Source organism: Anoplopoma fimbria, chromosome 2 (genome assembly GCF_027596085.1).
Source record: "Anoplopoma fimbria isolate UVic2021 breed Golden Eagle Sablefish chromosome 2, Afim_UVic_2022, whole genome shotgun sequence".
Classification (NCBI taxonomy): Eukaryota; Metazoa; Chordata; class Actinopteri; order Perciformes; family Anoplopomatidae; genus Anoplopoma; species Anoplopoma fimbria.
The window spans coordinates 411,060-426,059 of NC_072450.1; the positions used below are offsets into that span (position 1 = coordinate 411,060).

General features: G+C 47.0%; 1 protein-coding gene across 1 annotated transcript in view; it reads left to right on the forward strand.

Annotated features, from left to right (window-relative positions):
• Nucleotides 1-15,000, forward strand: part of fhod1 (formin homology 2 domain containing 1) — a 43,789-nt gene that overhangs the window by 6,099 nt on the left and 22,690 nt on the right. Inside the window, 3 exon segments of the mRNA XM_054614993.1 lie at nt 980-1,086; nt 2,165-2,229; nt 14,820-14,887. Of these exon segments, the coding sequence (XP_054470968.1) occupies nt 980-1,086; nt 2,165-2,229; nt 14,820-14,887 (240 nt within the window).

The following is a 15,000-nucleotide window of genomic DNA, read 5'->3' on the forward strand; positions in this document are numbered from 1 at the left end:
CCTTCATGTCCTCAGATGGAGGAATGTCCTGGTCTCACCTTTATGTCCTCAGATGGAGGTCTCACCTTCATGTCCTCTGATGGAGGTCTCACCTTCATGTCCTCAGATCCTGGTCTCACCTTCATGTCCTATGATGGAGGAATGTCCTGGTCTCACCTTCATGTCCTCAGATCCTGGTCTCACCTTCATGTCCTCAGATGGAGGTCTCACCTTCATGTCCTCAGATGGAGGTCTCACCTTCATGTCCTCAGATGGAGGTCTCACCTTCATGTCCTCAGATGGAGGTCTCACCTTTATGTCCTCAGATGGAGGTCTCACCTTCATGTCCTCAGATGGAGGTCTCACCTTCATGTCCTCAGATGGAGGTCTCACCTTTATGTCCTCAGATGGAGGTCTCACCTTTATGTCCTCAGATGGAGGTCTCACGTTCATGTCCTCAGATGGAGGTCTCACCTTTATGTCCTCAGATGGAGGTCTCACGTTCATGTCCTCAGATGGAGGTCTCACCTTTATGTCCTCAGATGGAGGTCTCACCTTCATGTCCTCAGATGGAGGTCTCACGTTCATGTCCTCAGATGGAGGTCTCACCTTTATGTCCTCAGATGGAGGTCTCACCTTCATGTCCTCAGATGGAGGTCTCACCTTCATGTCCTCAGATGGAGGTCTCACCTTCATGTCCTCAGATGGAGGTCTCACCTTTATGTCCTCAGATGGAGGTCTCACCTTCATGTCCTCAGATGGAGGTCTCACGTTCATGTCCTCAGATCCTGGTCTCACCTTTATGTCCTCAGATGGAGGTCTCACCTTTATGTCCTCAGATGGAGGTCTCACCTTTATGTCCTCAGATGGAGGTCTCACCTTTATGTCCTCAGATGGAGGTCTCACCTTTATGTCCTCAGATGGAGGTCTCACCTTCATGTCCTCAGATGGAGGACAGTCCTGGTGGTACTTACAGTGTCTGTCTTTTCTCTGTCTCTAGTTGGAGGACTGCACCCTTCAGTTGTCTTCTCATGGAAACTATCTGGACCTGGACTCGTCTCTGGAGGAGCAGAGGGACGAGCTGGAGGGCTTCTATGAAGACGTAACGTAAGAACACCTTTACCCGTCCTCTCTCTCTCTCTCTCTCTCTCTCTCTCTCTCTCTCTCTGTCTCTCTGTGTCTCTCTCTCTGTGTCTCTCTCTCTCAATTCAATTCAATTCAATATGCTTTATTGGCATGAATGTTGCAAAGACAGTATTGCCAAAGCATTAAGAGATAACAACACAAAAATATACAATTCATATGGATGTCTCTCTCTCTCTCTCTCTCTCTCTCTCTCTCTCTCTCTCTCTCTCTCTCTCTCTCTCTCTCTGTCTCTGTCTCTCTGTCTTCTGTTTCACCTGTAATGGCCGCCCAGTGAGACCAGTTAGACTGTGACCCTCTAATAGAGACCTCAGACCCTCTAGTTCCCCCCATCAGTACTGGACCAGTTTAAACCCTGGAGTCCTCATCCACATGTGTTACAACCACCTAAAAACATCTCAAGATTGTTCTTTTTTTAGTCTTAGACAAACACGCTCTCCTTCTCTAGCTTTCCTCAGTTTCTCTCCGTCTCCCTCCCTCCCTCTCTCTCTCACTCTGTCTCTCTGTCTCTCTGTCTCTCTCTCTCCCTCTCTCTCTGTCTCTGTCTCTCCCTCTCTCTCTGTCTCTCTCTGTCTCTCTCTCTGTCTGTCTCTCTCTCTCTGTCTGTCTCTCTCTCTCTCTGTCTCTCTCTCTCTCTCTCTCTCTGTCTCTCTCTCTGTCTCTCTGTCTCTCTCTGTCCCTCTCTCTCTCTCTCTCTCTCTGTCTCCCTCTCTCTCTCTCTCTCTCTCTCTCTGTCTCTCTCCCTCCCTCCATTCTCTCTCTCACTCTTTCCATCCCTCCTCGCCGTGGTTCTTTCCGTCCTGTAATCCCAGCAGCCACAGTCTTGCGTAGGTCGATGTGTAAACTGATCTGTTCTGGGATCAGTTGTCTCCTCGTGTGTGATGGACATGTGTGTCTGTCCTGCTGTCCAGAGCTCAGGAACCTTTATGTTCCTCTGATGTGTTTCATGATGATATTGTGTTATATCTCATACCTCCTGGTGTTTGATGTTTGAGTGTGACTCTGCAGTAATAAAGGGTTAATCTTGTTTTGTTTTCCACAGGAAGGGGAAGAAGCCCATCCTGATCCTGAGGACTCAGCTCTCTGTTCGGGTTCACTCCATCCTGGGTAATTATGTCCTCCATGTTGTTTGTCTTTCCGTCCTCTCTGAGTCTCTGCAGCGCCTCCACTCCTCTAGATGGAATATGAGTTAATATATAGAAGACCTCCAAACATTAGAGGTTCCTTCTGCTGTGTTTGATGGAACGGTTCTCCTGAAGCAGACATGAGCCTGATCTCTAAAGTCTCCATGTGTCCTCACAGGTCCATGTGTCCTCACAGGTCCATGTGTCCTCACAGGTCCATGTGTTCAGTGTTTCAGCATCATCACAGACTTTAGGAGGTGAAAATAACGAGACATATTAATGAGAGAAAAGAGTCCTCTGGGGTCCTGCTAGCAGGGTCAGCAGGTGTTAGCTTGGTAAACAGATGTTAGCTTGGTAAACAGATGTTAGCTTGGTAAACAGATGTTAGCTTGGTAAACAGGTGTTAGCTTGGTAAACAGGTGTTAGCTTGGTAAACAGGTGTTAGCTTGGTAAACAGGTGTTAGCTTGGTAAACAGGTGTTAGCTTGGTAAACAGATGTTAGCTTGGTAATGAGGTGTTAGCTTGGTAAACAGGTGTTAGCTTGGTAAACAGGTGTTAGCTTGGTAAACAGGTGTTAGCTTGGTAAACAGATGTTAGCTTGGTAAACAGATGTTAGCTTGGTAAACAGATGTTAGCTTGGTAAACAGATGTTAGCTTGGTAATGAGGTGTTACTAAGGTAAAATATGCTAGCAGGGTTAGCAGATGTGTAAATGAAGTGTGTTGGACACATTTGTGATTTCTTTGTGAGGTCAAAGTTCAGCCTCTGAATATCCAGATCCGTCTCCTTGTCTGCCGTGTTGGTTTGTGAAATGCATTGTGGGTATTGAAGTCTCCTGAAGGAGATGGGCTAGCCAATCATCTCCGTGGTTGTTTGGACTGGAGGACTTGATGATTCCTCTAATGAGGGTCTTTTACAACAACTAACAATGGATCTCATTATACACTGTTTCACAAATTCATGGGAATTATTGACGTGTTTCTGTTGTTGTCTGGACTCGTCTATGAGGAGGAGGAGGAGGAGGAGGAGGAGGATCAGGATCAGGAGCTTATTAGAAAATGGATTTCCTGAGGGTTTGAGTCATGAGACTGTTCATCACCAACAAGTCTGTTCTGGTTTAACAGAGACACTGAATTCTACTGAAAACTGAAGCACAGTTCATGTTTTCAGTTAAAGATTCATTGTTCTGTTTGAGGACTGAAGCAGATGATGCAACGTGTTCCAGCGCTTTCTTTCTCCACATCTGAAATCTTCTTTTTCATCAGGATCATCATTCTTCATATGTCCTCTGATTGGTCGGTTCTGTTTCTGTGCTGCAGGGTTTGAGTCGGTGTAAATCTGCAGCAGAACTGACCTGAGATCAGACTGTAGCTCTGTTGTCCAGACTGGTTTCAGCCTCTTTCTCCCTTATCAGACCTTTCTCCGACCTTATCAGAGCCTCCCGTTGTCTTCCTGTTGTCCTCCCCGTTCCTGTGTTGTCTTCCCTTCCCGTTGTCTTCCCGTCCTGTTGTCTTGTTGTCCCTGTTGTCCTCCTGTTGTCTTCCCGTTGTCTTCCCGTTGTCTTCCTGTTGTCTTCCTGTTGTCTTCCCGTTGTCCTCCTGTTGTCTTCCTGTTGTCTTCCTGTTGTCTTCCCGTTGTCTTCCCGTTGTCTTCCTGTTGTCCTCCTGTTGTCTTCCCGTTGTCTTCCCATTGTTGTTGTCTCCTGTTGTCCTCCTGTCTGTCCTCAGCAGTTGACAGAGAGGACAAACTTCAGCTATTCATCATTTTTATTCTCTTTGTGTTTCTTTTAAAACCATGAAAGAAAGTTTTGAGTTTGAACAAGAGAGAGAACTATCACACTGATCAGCTGGAACCTGAACATCATCATCATCATCATCATCATCATCATCATCATCATCATCATCATCAAGTAACACAATAACATCCTGATCATTGATGTGGTCTCGTTAGTCCTGATCCCTGACCCCCATCACAGAGCCTCAAAGCTTTGTCCTCTAACTTGTGAAACTCTGAACTGACTTCCTGTCAGACTGCTTACTGTCTCCTTCTCCTCCTTCTCCTCACTCCCTCCTTCTCCTCACTCCCTCCTTCTCCCCCTCCTTCTCCCCCCCCCCCCCCCCCCCTGCCTGGCATGACCTCGCCCTTCCTGCTCCAGAGGGGGTTTCCCAGCATGCTTCCTCCTTCAAGCCGTTGCTGTGTTTTCAGTGGCACTACGCTGCCTTCAGGGTCAAACAAACCCAGAGACTCTCCTGTCCTAATGTCCTCTGTCCTCCTGTATCTGATGGTTCTTCTTCTGTGGTGGCAGCCACACTGTGTTGGTTCACGTCCTCCCCTCACGGTGTGAGGACACTTCTCTTTGACGTCTTCAGATCCTGTTGAGAGTGATTGCTGTCTTATTATTGATGATTATTATTATTATTATTGATTATTATTATTATTATTATTGATTATTATTATTATTATGTCTTTATTAAGTTGTCCTCTAAATAACTGTCTCTCCTTCAGTCAAACTAGATTAGCAACAGTGGCACCAACAGGAAATACCAGAGTAAAGTTTATCTGGGACACTTCCTGTCTCTGCAGGACCACATAGCAGTCCTTCTGTCTGTCTGTCCTTCTGTCTGTCTGTCCTTCTGTCTGTCTGTCTGTCTTCTGTCTGTCTGTCTGTCTGTCTGTCCTTCTGTCTGTCTGTCTGTCTGTCTGTCTGTCTGTCTGTCTGTCTGTCCTTCTGTCTGTCTGTCCTTCTGTCTGTCTGTCTGTCTGTCTGTCTGTCTGTCTGTCCTTCTGTCTGTCCTTCTGTCTGTCTGTCCTTCTGTCTGTCTGTCCTTCTGTCTGTCTGTCCCTTCTGTCTGTCTGTCTGTCTGTCCTTCTGTCTGTCTGTCCTTCTGTCTGTCTGTCTCTCTGTCTGTCTGTCTTCTGTCTGTCTGTCTGTCTGTCCTTCTGTCTAAACCCATCTGGAGCTGTCTGTCTGTCCCTCTGTCTGTCCCTCTGTCTTTGCTTGATAAACCCATGGAGCCTATGAGGAATAATAAGTTGACCATGTATTAGAGGACATGTATCATATTAATAAACAATCAGATTCAGTCCTGATCCTCGTTGTAACTTCCCACCTGAATAATGTAACTGATCCGAACATGAGTGATGACTGTGTGAATGATCCGAACATGAGTGATGACTGTGTGAATGATCCATGAACATGAGTGATGACTGTGTGAATGATCAGAACATGAGTGATGACTGTGTGAATGATCAGAACATGAGTGATGACTGTGTGAATGATCAGAACATGAGTATCTGTGTCGGCCTCAGTGTGAAAAGTTTAAGTCATGAAGGGTTCAGCCCTCGACCTTCATGTTTGATCTGCTGAACTCTGGATATTAAAACTGTAAATAGAACGGACGTCATGGAATGAGATTATGAAAGCTGAGCCGACTGTTCTTTTCTATGAAAAGCACATTTACAGTGTGAGTGACTGGCCATGAATGCATCATGAATCCTCAGCTGTGTGTGTGTGTGTGTGTGTGTGTGTGTGTGTGTGTGTGTGTGTGTGTGTGTGTGTGTGTGTGTGTGTGTGTGTGTGTGTGTGTGTGTGTGTGTGTGTGTGTGTGTGTGTGTGTGTGTGTGTGTAACGGAGAAGAATCCCCCCCCATCATAAAGAGAGCTCTCTGTAATCCAACCTCTCAGCTGGGGGAGAGAAACTGAGTCTGGACGGCGGCCATCTTGGGTCACAGTTAGATGTTGTGTGTGAGTCACCCTCCTCTAATGTAACACTCACATCTCAAAAACCTGCACAAGTAACGTTAACATGGAAAGTTATCAGAAATAATAAAGCCGTCTGTATGAAGATGATTAACTGTTCTTGTTTAACGGCGTCTACAGAAACAAAGTGCACGTTAATGAACCGCTCATGAGCATTCATTAGTGCACGCTGGTCCTGCAAACATAATGCTATGAAAAGTACACATTTTATATGAAATTTATGTTTAAAGGTGATTTCATGAACATATTTCTTGCATATTCATTCAGATGCACATAATAATAATAATAATAATAATAATATAATATGAGTGTGTTCTTCCCTCTGGAGGAAGTCACGTGACCTGAACAGACTCCTCCCTCACTGTTTGTGTGTTATCAGTCAAACATGGCTGCTTCCTGCATGAGGCCTGATGTCTCTAAATGACAGCGTCTCCCTGGTGTCCCTGTTCTTTGGTCCCTGTTAACTCTGACTGAAGCCTTTGTGATGAGGAGAGCTGCTTTAATCTGGACCAGCAGACCATATCTATTTTTTCTTACAACAACAGAGTGATGTGATCTGTGTTCAGCTCTGTAGTGAAACTCATAACTCTGATGTCACCGTTTTATTTTTACTCTTGTGAATCAGTGTTTTAGCTTCTGAAACCTGTGGTGCAGTATTTTAGGACAGACAGTCCTCCTGTTAGACGTGGACACAGAGACGTGTCTCTGCCGTCCTCTGTAATCTCCCTCAGCTGTTTGTTTCAGAGGTTTGGTTGTAATTTAGTCTGAAATGAGAAGTCACATCTTCTCTGTTTGTCCCACGGAGCCATTTAAAGTGATTAAACCTCCAGAGACGGCCGCGGCCCTCTATTTAGACTTAGTCTTTATCTAGTGGAGATCTCAACGTGTCCAAAGATCCCAAACCCATCTGACGTCTCAAATGATGCAGCAGAAGAGTTTCCATTCAAAGAAACATTAAGTCTGTGGTTTGAATATTTCACGCAGGGGAAAATGATGTGTGTATATATATATATATATATATATATATATATATATATATATATAATATATAAATAAACTATAAAATAGTCTGTTTTATCTGTACAGTCTTCATAGGGCACTACTCAAAAGCTGAAAGCAAATAAGGGAACATGTAGCTGTGGGTTTGTGTCGTTTCAGATTCATTTTCCTTTGCATGAAAAGCGAGAGTAAAGTGTCCTGATGCTTCTACAGACGTGGAGCTGCTTTCTCTCTGCTCCACTGGTCTGGCACTGAAAGTATCACCACAGACTGAACCACAGAGGAAAACTCAACGTACGCTGGTTTGTCTGTTAGTCACAAAGACTGAATGTTCTATGAATCACTAAATCAGCAACTCAGCACTAACAAACTAGTCCCCTGGTCCTGTTGTAGTCCCCTGGTCCTGTTGTAGTTCCCTGGTCCTGTTGTAGTTCCCTGGTCCTGTTGTAGTTCCCTGGTCCTGTTGTAGTTCATTGGTCCTGTTGTAGTTCCCTGGTCCTGTTGTAGTCCCCTGGTCCTGTTGTAGTTCCCTGGTCCTGTTGTAGTTCCCTGGTCCTGTTGTAGTTCCCTGGTCCTGTTGTAGTCCCCTGGTCCTGTTGTAGTTCCCTGGTCCTGTTGTAGTTCCCTGGTCCTGTTGTAGTCCCCTGGTCCTGTTGTAGTTCCCTGGTCCTGTTGTAGTCCCCTGGTCCTGTTGTAGTCCCTGGTCTTGGTCCTGTTGTAGTTCCCTGGTCCTGTTGTAGTTCCCTGGTCCTGTTGTAGTCCCCTGGTCCTGTTGTAGTCCCCTGGTCCTGTTGTAGTTCCCTGGTCCTGTTGTAGTTCCCCTGTTGTAGTCCCCTGGTCCTGTTGTAGTTCCCTGGTCCTGTTGTAGTTCCCTGGTCCTGTTGTAGTTCCCTGGTCCTGTTGTAGTTCATTGGTCCTGTTGTAGTCCCCTGGTCCTGTTGTAGTTCCCTGGTCCTGTTGTAGTTCCCTGGTCCTGTTGTAGTCCCCTGGTCCTGTTGTAGTTCCCTGTTGTAGTTCCCCTGGTCCTGTTGTAGTTCCCTGGTCCTGTTGTAGTTCATTGGTCCTGTTGTAGTTCCCTGGTCCTGTTGTAGTTCCCTGGTCCTGTTGTAGTTCCCTGGTCCTGTTGTAGTTCCCTGGTCCTGTTGTAGTCCCTGGTCCTGTTGTAGTCCCCTGGTCCTGTTGTAGTTCCCTGGTCCTGTTGTAGTTCCTGGTCCTGTTGTAGTTCCCCTGGTCCTGGTCCTGTTGTAGTTCCCTGGTCCTGTTGTAGTCCCCTGGTCCTGTTGTAGTTCCCTGGTCCTGTTGTAGTTCCCTGGTCCTGTTGTAGTCCCCTGGTCCTGTTGTAGTTCCCTGGTCCTGTTGTAGTTCCCTGGTCCTGTTGTAGTCCCCTGGTCCTGTTGTAGTTCCCTGGTCCTGTTGTAGTTCCCTGGTCTTGCTCTAGATCCCTGGTTCTGCTCTAGTTTCTAGGTTCTGATGTAATTCTGGTCCTGCTGTAGACCAATATTAAGAGGCTCTTTTTTGGTTAAATGAACTCAAATTGCCTGAAGTCCCTGGTCCTTGACCTTTGGAGTTCCGGTCCTGTTGTAGTCCCTCCTGTGTAGACCTGTTGTAGTCCCCTGGTCCTCCTGTCCTGTGAGTCCTTTGGACCGGTCCTGTTGTGAGATCCTTTCTGACAGTCTGATGTAATTCTGGTCCTGTTGTCCTTGGTCCTGTTGTAGTCCCTCCTGTGGTCTGTTGGACCCTGGTCCGTGTTGTAGACCCCTGGTCCTGGTACCATTGTCCTGCTGTAGTCCCCTGTCCTGTCCTGTCCTGTTGTAGTTCCTGTGAGACCTTTGGAGTCCCCTGGTCCTGTCCTGTCTTGAGACCTTTGGAGGTTCTGATGTCTGTCCTGCTGTAGACCAATCCTGTGAAATGACCTTTGGACCGTCGGTGAGACCTTTGTTTGGACCCGTCCTCGTGAGACGTCCTCCTGTGAGACCTTTGGACCGTCTGTCCTCGTCCTCCTGTGAGACCTTGGACCGTCCGTCCTCGTCCTCCTGTGAGACCTTTGGACCGTCCGTCCTCGTCCTCCTGTGAGACCTTTGGACCGTCTGTCCTCGTCCTCCTGTGAGACCTTTGGACAGTCCGTCCTCGTCCTCCTGTGAGACCTTTGGACAGTCTGTCCTCGTCCTCCTGTGAGACCTTTGGACAGTCCGTCCTCGTGAGACCTTTGGACAGTCCGTCCTCGTCCTCCTGTGAGACCTTTGGACCGTCCGTCCTCGTCCTCCTGTGAGACCTTTGGACCGTCTGTCCTGTCCTGTGAGACCTTTGGACCCTGTCCTCGTCCTCCTGTGAGACCTTTGGACCGTCTGTCCTCGTCCTCCTTTGGACCGTCTGTCCTCGTCCTCCTGTGAGACCTTTGGACCGTCTGTCCGTCCTCGTCCTTTGGACCGTCCTGTGAGACCTTTGGACCTGTCCTCGTCCTCCTGTGAGACCTTTGGACAGTCTGTCCTCGTCCTCCTGTCTGTCCTCGTCCTCCTGTGAGACCTTTGGACCATCCGTCCTCGTCCTCCTGTGAGACCTTTGGACAGTCCGTCCTCGTCCTCCTGTGAGACCTTTGGACCGTCCGTCCTCGTCCTCCTGTGAGACCTTCTGTCCTCAGTCTTTGGACCGTCCGTCCTCGTCCTCCTGTGAGACCTTTGGACCGTCTGTCCTCGTCCTCCTGTGAGACCTTTGGACAGTCTGTCCTCGTCCTCCTGTGAGACCTTTGGACAGTCTGTCCTCGTCCTCCTGTGAGACCTTTGGACCGTCCGTCCTCGTCCTCCTGTGAGACCTTTGGACCGTCTGTCCTCGTCCTCCTGTGAGACCTTTGGACCGTCTGTCCTCGTCCTCCTGTGAGACCTTTGGACCGTCCTCCTCGTCCTCCTGTGAGACCTTTGGACCGTCTGTCCTTGTCCTCCTGTGAGACCTTTGGACCGTCTGTCCTCGTCCTCCTGTGAGACCTTTGGACCGTCCGTCCTCGTCCTCCTGTGAGACCTTTGGACCGTCTGTCCTCGTCCTCCTGTGAGACCTTTGGACCGTCCGTCCTCGTGAGACCTTTGGACAGTCCGTCCTCGTCCTCCTGTGAGACCTTTGGACCGTCCGTCCTCGTCCTCCTGTCCTCCCTCCTGTGAGACCTTTGGACAGTCCGTCCTCGTCCTCCTGTGAGACCTTTGGACAGTCTGTCCTCGTCCTCCTGTGAGACCTTTGGACAGTCCTCGTCCTCAGTCCGTCCTCCTGTGAGACCTTTGGACAGTCCGTCCTCCTGTGAGACCTTTGGACAGTCCGTCCTCGTCCTCCTGTGAGACCTTTGGACAGTCTGTCATCCTGTGAGACCTTTGGACAGTCCGTCCTCGTCCTCCTGTGAGACCTTTGGACCGTCTGTCCTCGTCCTCCTGTGAGACCTTTGGACAGTCCGTCCTCGTCCTCCTGTGAGACCTTTGGACAGTCTGTCCTCGTCCTCCTGTGAGACCTTTGGACCGTCCGTCCTCGTCCTCCTGTGAGACCTTTGGACCGTCTGTCCTCGTCCTCCTTTGGACCGTCTGTCCTCGTCCTCCTTTGGACCGTCTGTCCTCGTCCTCCTGTGAGACCTTTGGACAGTCTGTCCTCGTCCTCCTGTGAGACCTTTGGACCGTCCGTCCTCGTCCTCCTGTGAGACCTTTGGACAGTCTGTCCTCGTCCTCCTTTGGACAGTCTGTCCTCGTCCTCCTGTGAGACCTTTGGACCGTCCGTCCTCGTCCTCCTGTGAGACCTTTGGACAGTCCGTCCTCGTCCTCCTGTGAGACCTTTGGACCGTCTGTCCTCGTCCTCCTGTGAGACCTTTGGACAGTCTGTCCTCGTCCTCCTGTGAGACCTTTGGACCGTCTGTCCTCGTCCTCCTGTGAGACCTTTGGACAGTCTGTCCTCGTCCTCCTGTGAGACCTTTGGACAGTCTGTCCTCGTCCTCCTGTGAGACCTTTGGACAGTCCGTCCTCGTCCTCCTGTGAGACCTTTGGACAGTCTGTCCTCGTCCTCCTGTGAGACCTTTGGACCGTCCGTCCTCGTCCTCCTGTGACACAGTTCTTCATGACTTCATGAGAACTATTTCTGTCTCATAACACCTGCGTGTTAAAGACAGCTGAACATTCGTGTTTTATTGACTCGTTGGGTTCAGTCACATGACACACATGTCACATCTCCGTCAGTCAGCTGATGTCACTGTCCCTCTTAATCACTCGCCAGCCTTCAGTTGGGTCAACCGACAGCTGAGGGCTGGTTGCCTGGTTACCATTGTGAAGAGTGTGGTTAGCAGCAGCCTCTCTGTGCTTCTAGGGTTCTGATGAGAACATGACAGATGATCCAACATGTTCTCTCTCTGACGTCAGAACCCTGTTCCTGAGTACTGAGTCCACAGAGAGTTATTACAAATGACTTCAACTGAAATGGCTTTAGTCTTTAAATAGGTCTGTGGGAGCGTACAGAACCTGTCTGCTCTCACAGACCTCCTGATGTCCTTAACCCTGGAGGAGGTTCTCTGATCAGGACAGCAGCACGTTCTCCTTCTGATCCACAGCCACCAACGTCCTCCTCTCACTGTCTACAACCTGATAGATCTTATGTTATATGCTGATAACAATATACAACCTGATAGATCTTATTTTATATCCTGATGAATTTTGAGTTGAAAACCTGATATTGTTATGTTATGTGTATGTGTGTGTGTGTGTGTGTGTGTGTGTGTGTGTGTGTGTGTGTGTGTGTGTGTGTGTGTGTGTGTGTGTGTGTGTGTGTGTGTGTGTGTGTGTGTGTGTGTGTGTGTGTGTGTGTGTGTGTGTGTATCTCTGTTTCCTCTCTTTTTGCTTTGATTTATTTATTTCTCGTGAACTGTTTTCATGTTCAGTTCTTCAGTTTATTTACGATGGAGCACTTCCTGTCTCACTCTGACGATGCTCACGTAACCAGTGGAATGTTTGGTCATGAACCACAGAAACATGTTGACATGATGATGATCAATAAAGTTATGACGGTTCATCCTGAGGGGAGCATGAATGATGGATTTTCTGGAGATCGATTGAGTTGCAGTTGTTTAGTGAAGTGTCCATAAACCCTGAGTGGTTGGTACTGAGATACAAGATGGTGTTAAGGCGTTATAGATACTGCTAATGTGTATTTGCAGCGTGTTAGCATGTTAGCAGTGTTAGCATGTTAGCAGGCCTTTCATTTGCTTTGTAGTTTGAGCTGATGTGTTCCGATGTGTTCTGCACTGTTTTGTCTTTAAATCTGATTTTTCTGGCCTGCTTTCCGTCTCATCCTTGTTTAATGGGCTTTGTTGGAGGGTTGGGCTTCCTGTTTCTTTTGTGCACATGACAATAGATAACGTTAAACGGGAGACTTTCATTTCTTCTTCTGCTCTTCCTCGTTGTTTTTCTCCTCGGCTGTATGAACTTGAGAGTAAACTGTTTGTCGTTTCTTCTGAAGTACAGAATGAGTCAGGGGTCATGACCTCTGATAGAAACAAACAGGAAACAGTTTCATTCCTTTCTGGAGACCCCTCCTCCTCCTCCTCTTTCTCCTCCTTTCTTCATCTTCTGGAGCCTCTGCTGTTCTCTACTAAAGCCGGATCAGATCAGATTTAAAAGCTTCAAAAGTTTTAAAATGATTTTAATAATATTAATGACTTCTCTCTCTGTTGGCTTCGTTGAACTACAAAAACATCTCAGAGTGATGGTTCTTCGTCTCATAAACCATCTTTGTACAGATCAGACTTCATGTTCAGTCTATTATTATTATTATTATTATTATTACAGACAATAATCAGGTTTTATTTGAGTCTCTGAGGAACATTCATACAGTGTTATCTTCCCTTAGCTACAGTTCAGAAAATAATAAAAATACAAGTAATAATTACAAAAGAAATGCTAGTAATAAAAAATAAATAACCACAATAATACTACTAATAAACAATTAATAATAATAACAATACTAGTAACAATTGACAATAAAAACAACATTTTATAATAATGAAAATAAATAATAATAACTAAGAGATAAGATAAGATAAGATAATCCTTTATTAGTCCCGCAGCGGGGAAATTTACAGGATTACAGCAGCAGAGAGGACAGTGCAAACAAGAGACATAGTAAAAAAAATAAAAATAAAAGAACACACGATCAAAATAAGTATTATAAATAAGCAAATGAGCAATAAAAACAGTAAAAAACAGTAAGAACAGTAGAGAATCCACAGTAAAAATATATATACAGATAGAAACTATTATAAATGTTGTATTGCACAGTGTAGTAGTGTGTTAGTGTAGTAGTGTGTTAGTGTATTAGTGTAGTAGTGTGTTAGTGTAGTGTAGTAGTGTGTTAGTGTAGTAGTGTGTTAGTGTAGTAGTGTGTTAGTGTAGTGTAGTGTGTTAGTGTGTTAGTGTAGTGTAGTGTTAGTGTAGTAGTGTGTTAGTGTGTTAGTGTATCAGTGTAGTGTAGTGTAGTAGTGTGTTAGTGTGTTAGTGTAGTGTGTTAGTGTAGTAGTGTGTTAGTGTAGTAGTGTGTTAGTGTAGTAGTGTATTAGTGTAGTAGTGTGTTAGTGTATTAGTGTCATGTGTCATGTGGTCTGCTGGGAGCAGAGTTGGTTGTGCAGCCTGACAGCAGCAGGAAGGAAGGACCTGCAGTACCTCTCCTTCACCACCGGGGGTGAAGCAGCCGGTGGTGAAGGAGCTGCACAGAGCTGATCTCTTGGGCAGAGTTGCGCTGCACAGTTTTCAGCCTATGCCAGGGTGTCCTGCATGGGGTGGGAGGTGTTGTTCATCAGGGATGACAGCTTGGCCATCACCCTCCTGTCTCCCACCACCTCCACCGTATCCAGTGGACACCCCAGCACACTGCTGGCCTTCCTGACAAGCTTGTTCAGTCTCTTCTTGTCTGCTGCTGAGATGCTGCTGCTCCAGCAGACCACTGCATAGAAGATGGCTGATGCCACCACAGAGTCAAAGAAGGTCTTCAGGAGGTCTCCCTGCACTCCAAAGGACCTCAGTCTCCTCAGCAGATACAGTCTGCTCTGACCCTTTTATAAAGTGCATTTGAATGATTAGTCCAGTCCAGTTTATTGTTCAAGTGAACCCCGGAAGTCCACCACCAGCTCTTTGGTTTTACCAGAGTTGATCTGGAGGCGGTTCCGCCGGCTCCATCCTATGAAGTCCTGGTTCAGTTCTCTGTATTCCCTCTCATCGCCGGCGGAGATGAGGTGACGATGCAGAGTCATCAGAGAACTTTAGCAGGTGGCAGGTAGCAGAGTTATATGTGAAGTCTGATGTGTAGATGGAGAAGAGGAATGGAGCCAGAACGGTTCCTTGTGGGGCCCCCGTGCTGCAGGACACCAGGTCTGACTCACACTCCCCTATCCTCACATACTGTGGACGGTTGGTGAGGTAGTCCAGGATCCATGCAGTGAGGTGGTGGTCCACCCCGGTCTGCTCCAGCTTGTCCCTCAGAAGCAAAGGCTGGATGGTGTTGAAGGCACTGGAGAAGAACACGACTCTCACAGTGCTTCCAGCCTTTTTAGTAACAATTGATAATGGCAACATAAATAATACTACTAATAATAAACTGGTTAATTATAATTGATCACTACAATAATACAAACAATAATTAACACCAATGATTATTAATGATCATTAATAATCATATATAGTATATAATAATTATTATACTCTTCCAGCTGTACATAATAACCTTCTGAAGCGAGGACTAAAGAGGAGAGTCCACATCTCTTCTTCTCGTGAGGTGACTTCCTTTTTCTTCTTCTTCTTCTGTGTTTCAGAGAAGCTGTATAACTCTCAGGGTCCAGAACTCCGACGGTCCCTGTTCTCCCTCAAACAGCTGTTCCAGGTAACAAACCCACTGACCTCTGATAGGAACCTGAACTCACCACAGGCTGGAGGAGTCTCTGTGAAGCAGACCATGAGTATCAGTCCTCTGTAATGAGTCCATGACGGTGTTCT